The sequence below is a fragment of the Hemitrygon akajei genome, chromosome 17 (assembly GCF_048418815.1).
Source record: "Hemitrygon akajei chromosome 17, sHemAka1.3, whole genome shotgun sequence".
Classification (NCBI taxonomy): domain Eukaryota; kingdom Metazoa; phylum Chordata; class Chondrichthyes; order Myliobatiformes; family Dasyatidae; genus Hemitrygon; species Hemitrygon akajei.
Genome location: NC_133140.1, coordinates 19,407,008 through 19,421,955, shown reverse-complemented (window position 1 = coordinate 19,421,955; position 14,948 = coordinate 19,407,008). Strand labels below are relative to the sequence as shown.

Here is a 14,948-nt window from a genome sequence, read left to right as displayed (position 1 = left end):
GTCAAAATTTCTGTTACTGTGAATAGCAGAGTAAAAGATGACCTGATTTCCAAAAGGCATAAAGTTAAAAATGACAAATTTCTTTAATACTTTAAGCAAGATTACTTTTTTATTTCCATCTTTTACAATTTCAAAATAACAAAAAAGGAAAAGGGCCAGAAGCAAAAGTTTGGGTACTCTGCATGGTCAGTACTTAGTAACACCCCCTTTGGCAAGTATCACAGCTTGTAAATGCTCTTGGTAGCAAGCTAAGCATCTTTCAATTCTTGTTTGGGGGATTTTCGCCCATTCTTCCTTGCAAAAGGCTTCGAGTTCTGTGAGATTCTTGGGCCGTCTTGCATGCACTGCTCTTTTGGGGTCTATTCACAGATTTTCGATGACGTTTAGGTCAGGGGACTGAAGCCGTGGCAAAACCTTCAACTTGCGCCTCTTGAGGTCGTCCATTGTGGATTTTGAGGTGCGTTTAGGATCATTATCCGTTGTACAAGCCATCCTCTTTTCATTGTCAGCTCTTTTTTTTAATTTTTAAAACAGACGGTGTGATGTTTGCTTCCAGAATTTGCTGGTATTTAATTGAACTGATTCTGCCCTCTACAAGTGAAATGTTCCCCGTGCCACTGATTGTATTAAAAGTTCTATTTTAACTTCATCAGTCCACAGGACTTGTTTCTGAAATGCATCAGGCTTGTTTAGATGTTCCTTTGAACTTTTTGAATAGAACTTTTTGGCCGCAATGAGCATAGGTATGTTTGGAGAAAAAAGGGTGCAGAGTTTCATGAAAAGAACACCTCTCCAACTGTTAAGCACAGGGGTGAATCGATCATGCTTTGGGCTGGTATTGCAGCCAGTGGCATGGGGAACATTTCACTGGTCCCCCATCATTGAAAATCTGTGGATAGATCTCAAAAGAGCAGTGCATGCAAGACAGCCCAAGAGTCTCACAGAACTAGAAGCCTTTTGCAAGGAAGAGTGGGCAAAAATCCCCCAAACAAGAATTGAAAGATTCTTAACTGGCTACAAAAAGCATTTACAAGCTGTGATACTTGCCAAAGGGGGTGTTACTAAGTACTGACCATGCAGGGTACCCAAACTTTTGCTTCGGGCCCTTTTCCTTTTTTGTTATTTTGAAACTGTAAAAGATAGAAATAAAAAAAGTAATCTTGCTTAAAATATTAAACAAATGTGTCATCTTTAACTTTCAAACACGAGGAAATCTGCAGACGCTGGAAATTCAAACAACAACACACACAAAACGCTGGTAGAACACAGCAGGCTAGGCAGCATCTATAAGAAGAAACACTGTCGACGTTTCGGGCTGAGACCCTTCGTCAGGACTAACCGAAAGGAAAGATAGTAAGAGATTTGAAAGATTTGCAATTTCAAATCTCTTACTATCTTTCCTTTCGGTTAGTCCTGATGAAGGGTCTCGGCCCAAAACGTTGACAGTGTTTCATCTTTAACTTTATGCCTTTTGGAAATCAGGTCATCTTTTACTCGCTTAGCTATTCACAGTAACAGAAATTTTGACCAGGGGTACCCAAACTTTTGCATGCCACTGTAGACATGCAATGTTAATATCATGTTACAGTTGAGCGGCTGCAGCTTTTATTACTCTCCACTTACTCAAAAGGGCATGTACACGTTTGAAATAGTTCATCTCTTGCAGTGGAAATTGGAAAAGTGACAAGTGTTTAATTTGAAAACATTGGATGAGCTAGTGTTGAGCAAAAATAAAGAGCCAGGCATAATACCTTCAGGATTTAAAAATAGTAACCCAAGATTCAAAGATAGCAATAAAACAAATAGACAAAGCTCTTTTCAGAACTGGGTCACATTGCATTTTGTCCGAAATGGTGCCAACTGGGACTTAGTAGTGGAGTCCGAAGAATACAGGTTCAAATACCATTCCAGAAACGTGAGCACAAGGCTAACACATCACTACAGTTGAATATACAAGATCCCAAAGGCAGAGTTCTAATGAACAGAGAACTTTCCTTGGTGTCTTGACAAAACTGCCTTTCACCCAATGCCACTAAAATAAACCAGCTCTTTATTGCTTTGATAATTCTACAAAACTGCTGCGCACAAGTTAAGAGCTGCACTTCATTACAAGAGTCCAATTAAAAACAACACTTTAAAAATCCTTAACTTTGAAGAATTCACTTTTGGATGAGCTAAGCAGCTGAACATTTTATAGAACTGCAATTCATACTTAAACTACACTACATATGGCCCATGCTGCAGAGTAAGATAGTAGGTTTCAGTGTAATTATCAATTTTGAATATCAACATTAACTACAGATCTACACTACAGTTTCCTATTATTAATTAAAGCCACATTTAACAGCATCAGCAAAGCATTGCATTATGTAGGTGAATGATTGATGTGCTCTCACCTTTCCCAGGAGGGACAAAATGCTTAGCTCTTTCAAAACCATGCTTTTCCATCCAGCGAGCACCCTGTGCATCCAAACGATCATACAAGGGAGACGTTCTGAGTTGTCGGCCAGTTTGGAAATCCCATCGGGGAACCTTCAGTTCATACATTAGCGCTGCAATTGGAAAAGGGAAGTAAATGTGCAATGTTTCAACCAATACCTGACCCAAGGTAGACCACACAAGAATGACACCACAATTTACAACCACTGTAGCAGCAAACAGAAAGGCCTCTCAAGAGTTGGCGTTCCAAATAATGGGCAATTTAGTAAAACTGGTGCTCACCAAGAGAGCAGACAAAACTGATCTAACTGACCACAAATTTGGTACAGCTTTTCCATCCTCAGCTGACAAGATTACACAGAAATCCGATTAGTAAAACTAGATTTTGATATCAAAATGGTAGTTACAGAATGGCTTAATTAACACATTAGGTTTCGATTGCAGAATAAAATGATTCTGCATACTGTTAGTGAGTTTTTGGGTAGATGATTCATTTACACTTAAGTGACTTTGGCAACCATAGAACATGACAGCACAGAAACAGGTCTTTTGGCTCTTCTTGGCTGTGCCGAACCATTTTTCTACCTAGTCCCACTGACCATATCCCTCCATACACCTCTCATCCACGTACCTGTCCAAGTATTTCTTAAATGTTAAAAATGAGCCTGCATTTACAACTTCATCTGGCAGCTCATTCCACACTCCCACCACTGTGTGAAGAAGCCCCCCTAATGTTCCCTTTAAACTTTTCCCCCTTCACCCTTAACCTGTGTCCTCTGGTTATTTTTCTCCCCTAGCCTCAGTGGAAAAAGCCTGCTTGCACTCACTCTATCTATACTCATCATAATTTTATATACCTCTATCAAGTCTCCCCTCATTCTTCTACGCTCCAGGGAATAAAGCCCTAACCTATTCAACCTTTCTCTGTAACTCAGTTTCTCAAGTCCCAGCAACATCCTTGAAAACCTTCTCTGCACTCTTTCAACCTTATTAACATCCTTCAGTGACTAAAACTTTATTCGGTGACTAAAACTGCACACAATACTCCAAATTCGGCCTCACCAATGCCTTATATAACCTCACCATAGCATTCCAACTCTTGTACTCAATACTTCGATTTATAAAGGCCAATGTACCAAAAGCTCTCTTTACTACCCTAGCTGCCTGTGACGCCACTTTTAGGGAATTTTATATCTGTATTCCTAGATCCCTCTGTTCTACTGCAGTCCTCAGTGTCCTACCATTTACCTTGTATGTTCTACCTTGGTTTGTCCTTCCAAAGTGCAATACCTCACACTTGTCTGTATTAAACTCCATCTGCCATTTTTCAGCCCATTTTTCCAGCTGGTCCAGATCCCTCTGCAAACTTTGAAAACCATCCTCACTGTCCACTACACCTCCAATCTTCGTATCATCAGCAAATTTGTTGATCCAATTTACCACATTATCATCCAGATCATTGATATAGATGACAAATAACAATAGACGCAGCACTGATCCCTGTGGCACACCACTAGTCACAGGCCTCCACTCAGAGAAGCAATCCTCCACTACCACTCTCTGACTTCTCCCATTGAGCCAATGTCCAATCCAATTTACTACCTCACCATGTATACCTAGGAAGCTTCAGTCGCTAACTAACCTCCCATGCAGGACCTGGTCAAAGGCCTTTATGAAGTCCATGTAGACAACATCCACTGCCTTCCCTTCATCCACTTTCCTGGTAATCTCCTCGAAAAACTCTAATAGATTTGTTAAACATGACCTACCATGCACAAAGCTGTGTTGACTCTCCCTAATAAGTCCCTGTCCATCTAAATACTTGTAGATCCTGTCTCTTAGTACTCCTTCTGATAATTTACAGATGTTAAACTTACTGGCCTATAATTTCCCGGATTACTTTGAGCCTTTTTTAAACAATGGAATAACATGAGCTATCATCCAATCCTCCAGCACCTCACCCGTAGATACCGACATTTTAAATATATCTGTCAGGGCCCCTGCAATTTCAACACTAGTCTCCTTCAAGGTCCGAGGGAATACCCTGTCAGGTCCTGGGGATTTATCTATTCTGATTTGCCTCAAGATAGCAAGCATCTCCTCCTCTTCAATCTGTATAGGTTCCATAGCCTCACTACTTGTTTGCCTCATTTCCATTGACTCCATGCCAGTTTCCTTCGTAAATAGGTTTTCTGTGTCTGTATTTAAGATCTCCCCCCATTTCTTTTGGTTCCATTCATAGCCGACCACTCTGATCTTCAAGAGGACCAATTTTATCCCTTACTAACCTTTTGCTCTTAATATACCTGTAGAAGCTCTTTGGATTATCCTTCACCTTGACTGCCAAAGCTACCTCATGTCTTCTTTTAGCCCTCCTGATTTCTTCCTTAAGTGTTTTTTCGCACTTTTTATACTCCTCAAGTACCTTATTTGCTCCGTTTCCTATACATGTCATACATCTCTCTTATTCAATATCTTATTCATTTTGCCTTTAATCCTGACAGGAACATACAAACTCTGCACTCTCCAAATTTTTCCTTTGAAGGCTGCCCACTTACCAATGACATCCTTGCCAGAGAACAACCTGTACCAATCCACACTTTTTAGATCCTTTCTCATTTCTTCAAATTTGGCCTTTTTCCAGTTTAGAACCTCAACCCAAGGACCAGATCTATCTTTATCCATAATCAAGTTGAAACTAATGGTGTAATGATCACTGGAACCAAAGCGTTCCCCTACACACACTTCCGTTACCTGTCCTAACTCGTTTCCTCATAGATCTAATATTGCATCCTCTAGTCAGTACCTCTATATATTGATTTAGAAAACTTTCCTGAACACATTTTACAAACTCTAACCCGTCTAGACCTTTAACAGTATGGGAGTCCCAATCAATATGTGGAAAATTAAAATCCCCTACTATCACAACTTTGTTTCCTGCAGTTGCCTGCTATCTCTGCAGATTTGCTCCTCCAATTTTCGCTGACTATTGGGTGGTCCATAATACAACTCCATTAATGTGGTCATACCTTTCCTGCTTCTCAGCTCCACCCATATGGCCTCAGTAGACAAGCCCTCTAATCTGTCCTGCCTGAGCACTGCTGTAACATTTTCCCTGACAATGCCACCTCTCCACCCTTCATTCCTCTGCCTCTACCACGTCTGAAACATCAGAACCCTGGAACATTAAGCTGCAGGTCCTGCCCCTCCTGTAGCCAAGTTTCACTAATGGCTACAATGTCATAATTCCACATGTCAATCCACACCCTCAGCTCGTCAGCCTTCCCCACAATACTTCTCGCATTGAAATAGACACACCTCAGAACATTATTACCTCCACACACAACCCTTCTATTTGTGATTTTGCATGAAACTTTAACATCATTTATTTTCACCCCCGCTCCACTATCTACTCTATCACACTGGTTCCCATCCCCCTGCAAGTCTAGTTTAAACCCCTCCAAACAGCACTAACAAACCTCCCTGCAAGGATATTGGTCCCCCTGTAGTTCAGGTGTAACCGTCGCTCTTGTTTACAGGTCCCACCTGCCTCAGAAGAGGTCCCAATGATCCTGAAATCTGAAACCCTGTCCCGTACACCAGTTCCTCAGCCACGTGTTCATCCTCCAGAGCATCCTATTCTTACCCTCACTGGCACATGGCACAGGTAGCAATCCTTCTTCTGTTCTTTGACGAAGTACTGTGGATTGAGTTCATAACAATGCATTTCCTAAAAGCTGTGAACCCACTTCACTGGTAACAACACTGTTCCTAAAAGCTGTGAATACCGGAATACTAGCGCAGATGCTGCGGATGGAAGTGTGAAGTTTACAGGTAGTTTCGAAGACAGCATTATCTATACTTTGTAAATATGAATTGTCCTCTATGTTAGCACATAAAATACCAAATAAATGTATTGTGGATTTAACTTGCATTCCTAAAAGCTGTGAATAACAGCCCAGACATGTGGGCGTCAGGAGGAATGGATGAAGTCAGACGGTGTGATGTTTTGTATGTAGTTCAAAAGAAAGCATTGTCTATACTTGTAAATATGAATTGTCCTTTGTGTTCAGCAAAAAGATTATCGACCCCACATTGGGCTAGCAGACCTTTCCACAGAAAGCGCCTCTGTCTGTATGATGCCTGTTGAATCTGGTTTTGTTGAATAAAGAAGCTGCTTTGTATCTACCAGTAACTCTCTCCCTCTCTCTCTCCCCGGTGATTTCATTCACGTCACAACACATATGTCTAATTGAGTTAACGGTAAATTCACTTTCCTTTTTAAACAATGGGTACAAGCTGTAACATAATTAAGTTCCTGAAATTTGGGTTTCAACACTGCCATATTCCATGACACTATCTGCAGTTTCCTGTTACCACATTAACACAATCTGAATCTCTATATAGCAAACACAAGGAAATCTGCAGATGCTGGAAATTCAAACAACAACACACACAAAATGCTGGTGGAACGCAGCAGGCCAGGCCGCATCTATAGTGAGAAGCGATGTCGACATTTTGGGCCAAGACCCTACGTCAGGACTAACCTGATGAAGGGTCTCAGCCCGAAATGTCGACAGCGCTTCTCACTATAGATGCTGCCTGGCCTGCTGCGTTCCACCAGCATTTTGTGTGTGTTGTTGTTTGAATTTCCAGCATCTGCAGATTTCCTCGTGTTTGCTCTTTAAATTCACTACTGCGAAGCCTCTGAATCTCTATCTACTCGTTATTAGCCCTATCTTTTCTCCTGTAACAACTACTCACATTTATGAAAAGAGAAAAGCAAATAAAACTGAAAACTGTTAGTGATTTTCAAAATGGAAACACTTTAGGTAAATCAATTCTTTATCAGGGATGTTAACGTCCATCAAGTTAAAAAGATCAAACATCATTGCACTTCATCATTGCAAAAAGGAAATAATATTGACTGCTTTCTCTTTCCACAGATGCTGCTCAAATCCACAACTTTTGCACTCATCCCGAAGAAATTCTTTCAATTCTTCCTTTCTTGTTTCCCACTAAGAGGAGAGGCTAGAATTCTTCTATTTTGAAAAACAAATGAGAAAAACAAATAAGAAAAATCAGTTTCTTATTGTCATGTGTACCAAGATACAGAGAAAGGCCTCATTTGCATCCCATAAATACTGTACATCAAGATAGCTTAAAAGAAAGAAAACAATCATAATAGTGTTATAGTACAGTTTCAGAAAGTACTGTCTAGGAAGACAAATAAAATGCAAGGTAAAAAATGATTAGCTTTATTTGTCACCATACATTGAAACATGCAGCAGTGAAATGCATCATTTGCATCATGACCAACATAGTCTGAGGATGCACTGGGGGCAGCCTGCAAGTGTCACATGCTTCTGCCACCAACACAGCACGCCTACAACTTACTAACCTTAACCCCTATGTTTTTGCAATGTGAGAGGAAACTGGAGCACCCGAAGGAAACCCAGACAGTCATGGGGAGAACACACAAAATCCTTACAGATAGAGTGGGAACTGAACCCTGATTGCAGATTTGGAGATCAGAGATCAACTTTTAGCAATGAGAAATTGTTCAAGAGTCTGATAATACTGGAATAGAAACTCACCTTTTACCTAGTGGCACGTGCTTTCAAGCTCTTTTAAAAATCTTCTAACAAACAAAGGAGGGAGAAAACAGAATCTCCAGAGTAGGAAGAGTGATGATTGTGTTACCAGGGAAGCGGAAAGTGTAGATGGAAACTCAGTGCAATGTTGGAGTCACGGGAGCAGTGGGACATTTCACATTAGTGGGTGGGGCAGCAGAGCTGACTGACTCAGTCTACTGCAGTTCTTCTTCCTGTGAGCAAGAGAAACTGAACAGAATTCTGGAATTCAGTGTGTGTGAATAACAGCCAGGACCCAGGGAATTCCACCACCCCATTTCCCTTGCAGCAAGACTACAACACAGCAGCACACCATGCTCAACTTACTCGCCCGAGATTTGTCAGCCTGTATGAAAAGCAAATGGCCTCCAAACTGCATCACCACTACAAGTTTGTGTTTTCAAACACACTTCATTTAAACATCAACTATCTGCGGACTTACGCATCACTTCCATGACACGATGTCGAAGGAATGTGCGGCTGCTCTGGAGCCCTCCAAAGCGTTTGATGTCTAATGGCCAAACATTTGCTGAGGGGTATCCATAAACCATCCAGTCAGCCAAGAATCTGCAGAATAAAAGAAAACATTGAGTCAAATAATAGAAATAGAAGCAATAGAAATTTAGCTGCTGAAGGACAGCAGTAACAATTGTTTCTTGTACACAACTTCCAAAGTTTATTTCCACTGAAGTAATATTAAAATTGATGAAGTAGTTGTCAACCAAGTTGCATGCTGAGCAATATTTATCTTTCCATCCTAAGTCACCAACAGATAGTGACCCACAGATAAACCCAACAGTATTCATCACAACAGTACAGAGGTAAAAATATTCATAAAGCATTATGCTTTAGTCTTTAACCTAAGTGAATGTTAGAACTGGATTCACTGAAGGTACCAATAATACAACATGCTTGGGACTTTGATGGTGTTTCACGAGCAGATTTTCCAGACTAAAGGATATTATTGCAATCAATACCAAAACCACTTTTGTTTTACATGTAACACAGCAGTATAATAAATTTTCCGGTGAGCTGAAATGTGAAATATGCCAGTATACTTCGCACCCCAGCTCAGCCACAATCTATCCATGTTCCTTTCCTTCATTCTTCAAGCTAGGTTCCAGTTGTGCATCTAGCTCACAGGGCAAACCCTGGGCCCATCCACACTCTCTGCCCCTCCTCTGGCTGCACCTCAAACCCAGTTCACAAGCCAGACTAATGAATGAGCCTCATGCCAGAACATCGGAATTTTTGAACAATGAATGACTGGAGTTTTAACATACCTATAACCAAGGGAACCTGGTTAAATAAGGACACAGATGAGTTCTTACTCTGTGTTGTGCCTATTGTCAGTTTCTACAAGACATGAATAGAAAAAGTTTGTAGGGATACGGATTAAACACAGACCAATGGGACAAGCTCAGGTAGGCAACTTGAGCAGATGGATGAGTTGGGTCAAAGGGCCTGTTTAAGTGCTGTGTAGCCCCTGATGATTCTATAAACATCAACTAGCTCTCAACAATCTTCAACTAAACAAAATAAATTGACTGAGCACTGGAAACTTGACAAGTTATGCACAGTATTAAAGTGGACTCGACATGTAAACTAGAGGAGGAAAACAAAATTACTTGTAGGTGGGGATGGCCGTGAATGTTCATTTCATTGATACACACAGCAAACACTGCGAGGGAATTTGTCCCTTTAGAACAGAGATGAGCAGGAATTTCTTTAGCTGAAGTGTGTTGAATCTGTGGAACTGGTTGCCACAGTTGGCTGTGGAAGCCAAAAATTTTGGTATATTTGAAATGGGGGTTGATAGGGTCTTGATTAGACAGGCGTCAAAGGTTATGGGGAGAAAGCAGGAGAATGGGGTTCAGTGGGAAAATAAATCAGCCATGATAGAAAGTGGTGTGACCTAAATCTGCTCCTATGTGGAACACCTTGTGCAGCCCTTATCGCACAGGATTAGTTGCCGCACTCTTTGCGAAAATTAAACTACAGAGTACTACACTAGGTGCAAGTATGCCATCAGAAGATTCTAGGTATCAGAAGGAGGCAGTGAATAGAAACCACACACTTCTGGAGGTAAGGTTTGTTTTTTAACAGAAAAAACAATATGTACAAAATATTTACATGAGCATGAACAATTCAAAATTCTAACATTTTGTTTAGTTTCCAAATCTTAGATATCAAAACAAAACAAATTCCTTTTTAATTAGAATCAGTGAGATTCCTCTATTACTCTAATCTCTCTCTAATTAGATCTCATGTAATTCCCTATTTAAAAGTTTACAGACTAAATGTTCCGTTTTATTTATCCTAGTTAGTTAGAAAACCAAATATAATTCCCATTCTTAAGTATTCTAGTTAACTTCAAGTTCAGTTCCAGGCAGTATATCTACAAGTTTAAATTCAAATTCAAAAATTATATGTGGCATGTGGCCAAGTGGTTAAGGTGTTGGACTAGGTTGTGTTGAAGGTTGTGAGTTCGAGCCCCAGCTGAAGCAGGGGAGGGGGGGTTCTCAGTCACTTCACGCCACAGAAACCAGCATAAGCACCAGCCTGAGGAGCCTATAAGGCTTGGGAAAGACTTTAACTTTTTAAAATTTAAATTATATATAAACAGTTTAACTCCTTTCACGACAATTCTCCAACATCATAACTTTTAAACAAAGTAAATCTCATTCAGTAACTTATCAAAGTTCTTGCAGGAAATCAAATTCGGATTCTTTGAATGAAAATAAACTTATACATCCAACCATATTAATTAAATCCACTGCGTCATGAAACAATTTGTTCCCACACTGATTCGTCTAATCTTGGGAAGCTCGCCATCTTCTTTCTTGGTTCATTGGAATGAAATTGTTTATCATCCACAGCAAGTCAATTCACAAACTTGTACAAAAACTCGACCAAATCCCTTGGTATAATCTCACAGAACTAACTCCCGACTACACAGTAGGGAAACTTGGGACACTCATCTCTACTGATATTGTCTTGTTAAAACTGCTGCATGTTATCGCTATTGTCTCTCCTCCAGAGGTTTCACCAAGGTTTTCAAGTTAGTAGGGTAAAGATACTCAATACTAATTCTACTCTTATCCATGCCTGTTCTCGCATAGCGCTTTTTTTTTCAAATTCTCTCTTCCTTTCAAAAAGAAAAAAAATCGGTAAACCTCGTCTCATCCCTCTGCGGGTGGAGCTTTCTAACATTACAACTTCGGGTTTAATTAACCTGGATTATGTCTTATGGAATTGGCTCAGCTGGTAGAGCTACTGCCTTGTATCAAAGAGCTAGATTCAATTCTAACCTCAGGCATAGTCTGTGTTGTTTTTGCATATTCTCCCTGCGACCGTGTGGCTTCCTTGCATATCACAAAGACAAGAGTTAGTAGTTAACTGGCCAGAACCAGGGAGATAGTTGATGAGACTATGGGGAGAATTAAAAAATGAGATAAACATAAAAGGCTGGTTGACTGTTGACATAAACACAGTGGCTGAAAAAGCACAGAACCCTGTTTTCGTGCTTTATCTCTCTGTGGCAATATGTTAACACTTCTCTCACCTGCCTAAGATCCAGAACATGTGTGGCAAGTGGAAAGGTTAAATAAAGGAATCACCTAATGCTTTACTTTAAAATAAACCCAACATCCCTTGCCCCGCTGCAAGGCCTCCCACTTATGCCCAGAGTGTTCTGAGAGCACGCTCCTCATTTCCACTCACTTTCCTGCTCCACCAGCAAAGGATGAACCACAGGAGTTCATTCCTGCCAGCACAAAATAGTTCCTCACGGTTGCTGACTCTCCCATGATGCATCTCATGTCAGCAGTGAAGGACTCTGGACAGTTCACCAGCCGCAGGATCTCTGTGGTGTCCAAGGAGGGCATCCGCCGCAGCAATGCGCTCAGCAGTGGCTCTGAGAACACAGGACAGTCATATCAATACATCAGAACAAGCAGATCCATCCTTCAACTCTGTGCTTCTGGTTTGCGATGGTCGAGAGCCCCACATTACTCATGATCAGTGACTTTCGCACTCCCCTCTCACAGAGCCATTTTTTGCATCCTCCACCTCAGTGCCCCCTTTCTTAGATTATAACAGCACCCTGCCCCCAAGAAGCCATTTCTCAAGTGAATATTATTAAGCTCAGTACTCCCCTCAAATGTCCAATTTCTGCTGAGTTTTAAAATTCGCATAAATCAACCAATCACAATGTTGTAGGTACAACTACATATAGTAGCCTTGAAAGAGAAGGTAATCCATTTACTTCAGGTGGGAAAAATCTGAGGCCATCCATTTTGAAAGAAAAAAGTCTGGAAGGCCAGGTACTCTAAAGTGGTGGTGGTGGTGTTCAAAGGGACCTGGGTACTCCTGTACACAAATCACTGAAATTTCACATACGGCTTTAGGAAGCAATTACATTTAGACCTAGTAAGAAACGCTCAGAGTAACTCTATAGGCTTGATCTCACACTCAGGGAGAAACAGAGGGAATGTCAACAGGCTCCTGACTCAAGATGCTAGCTGTGTGTAGTTTACAAATTGTCCTTATAACCCTCCATTGTAGGTGGGGAACAAGAGAATCAAGGACTGATGGACAGAGAGAATTGATTAAAATAGGGAATGGGTCTGATGGGATTGTTCTCCGAATTGTCATGGATCCAATAACCTGACTGACTCATGGGATGGGAGATGGTGGTGATGGAGTTTTTGCAATGAGAGAAGGTTAGACCTCCTGGGAAGTGAATCTCTGGAATTCTCTGTCCAAGAGACCTATGGTGGCTTAGCTACTTAGTACACAAGACAGAAAGCATCAGTTTGAATACGAGGAAAACCAGGAGTATGGGGTAATGACACAGAGCTGGGATATCAGATAGGATCTTGTTGAACAGAGGAAGAAATACCTTAGCCTATTGTCCTACTTCTATTTTGATATAACCCTAATATGTGGGCAGCACATTCATTCTCTGACGGATTGAAAAAAGCTCTGAGCATAATTGTCAACATTCTTAACACCTGCTTGACAATCTAATGATTTTTTAAACATCAATTATAAATGACTTTCATCTTTTTCCAGTAGGGTTAAACAAGCACATAAGATTATAAAACTGATATAATTGCTGCCTGACAGCTGAGTTCCTCCAGTATTTTGTGTGCATTGTCATACACACACCTCAACATGCCTAACTCAAGTACTACATCAAGCATGCTCGACCGTTGTTTTCCACTTTCCATTCACTATACTTGCCCATCTGGCTCCCACTCAGTTCCCATCACCCCAGCTCTCCCCAACTCCCAGCTATATACCATAGTGATCCCAATCTTCACGCATGTTCTGGAATTCAAGCTGGTTCTTGCCCTCTGTAAAAATAGGTTTGGGGTTCTTTTCAAAACCCCCAGACAGCACGCCACCCTGCCAGTTGCGGATATAGATCCTACCGTCAAGATCCACGATCACTGGAAGAGAAAGAACAGGAAAGCTGATCAAAAACTCCATGGAATGTTAGGGGGAAGGGAAAATTTAAAATAGTGTAGATGAGAACTTGGACAAAACAACAACATAAATGACAACTTTGAAAAAAATGTCCTGTACAAATTTCTACTGTTTAGAGCTGTTGAGAAACTTGTTTAATAGTGGAGACACATTGGCTAGTCTGGTGAGCACCGGTGCTCCCTCGGGCTGTGTGCTCAGCCTGTTGCTGATGCATGACTGCACTGCTCGATTTAGTTCAATCTGAGTCATCAATCTACTGATGACACAGTGGTTGGCTTCATCATCAACGAGGACAAGATGGCGTACAGAGTGGAGATAGAGTGGCTGGTAGAACGGTATGAGCAAATTAACTTGAGTCTCAATGTGGACAAGAGCAAAGAGATAATTAAGGACTTTAGGAAGGTGCAGGCTGACCATTCCTTACTGCGTGTTCACAGCTCCTGCACGGAGAGTTAGAAGCACCAAGTTTCTGAGGGTGAACTTAACAGATGATCTCAACTGGTCCTTCAACACCATCTCTTTGGTCAAGAAAGCACAGAAGCATCTCCACTTCTTGAGGAGATTGGGGGAAGTGAGGCTCTGCCCCCCCCCCCCACCCCTCTAACCAATTTTTTACAGGAGCACTGAGCACCCTGAACAGCTGCATCACCAACTGGTACGGGCATTGTAAGGCATCTGACCACAGGTCCTGTGAAGACCGCTGAGAGGATCATTGGGGTCTCTCTTCCACCCATCAGATATTTATCAGGAGCGTTGCATAAGCAAGGCCCTCAGTATTGTCAATTATCCCTCCCATTCATCTAACAATCTCTTTGACCGCCCCCACTACCATCAGCCGGGAGATCCTGTAGCATTAGGACAAGAACTGTTAGAACAGGAAACAGCTTCTTCCCCCAGGCGGTTAAAATTACTAAACTCCCTACCACCACCCAGGTCTCATCATGAATGAAACACTAGTATTATACTGTTTACTTTTAACTTGTGTTGTAAATGCACCTTATTATTTGTTAATTTACTAGTAGTAATATTATTTTGTGTTACGTATGGGAGTTATATGTAGTGTGTTGTGTACCTTGATCTGAAGGAACATTGTTTCATTTGGTGGTATACGTGTGTACATGTTGAATGACAATAACATGTATACATAATGCAACTTAAAAGGCTACGAAAGCCACAACTGCAACAGGAAAATGGAAGCAGCATCACCTGCAGGTCGCCCTCTTTGTCGCACACCATCTTGATTGGGAATTTGATGAACTGTTCATCAAATATTTAAATATCTAAATATCTAACTAGGCACATGAATTGCACAGCTATTACAGCTGCTGTCTCACAGCTCTGGCAGCCAGGAGTTTGCATGCTCTCCCTGTAGTGCAAGGACCT

At 41.2% G+C, this 14,948-nt stretch overlaps 1 protein-coding gene across 5 annotated transcripts in view; it reads right to left on the bottom strand.

The window, feature by feature from the left end:
- Positions 1–14,948, bottom strand: part of pdpr (pyruvate dehydrogenase phosphatase regulatory subunit) — a 65,506-nt gene that overhangs the window by 22,941 nt on the left and 27,617 nt on the right. For all 5 annotated transcript variants that reach the window (XM_073069749.1, XM_073069750.1, XM_073069751.1 and 2 more), the window contains exons 8-11: positions 13,379–13,528; positions 11,796–11,988; positions 8,515–8,639; positions 2,397–2,552 (exon numbers count right to left, since the gene is read on the bottom strand). In XM_073069749.1, coding sequence (XP_072925850.1) covers positions 2,397–2,552; positions 8,515–8,639; positions 11,796–11,988; positions 13,379–13,528 — 624 coding nt within the window. The remainder of the gene's footprint in view (positions 1–2,396; positions 2,553–8,514; positions 8,640–11,795; positions 11,989–13,378; positions 13,529–14,948) is intronic.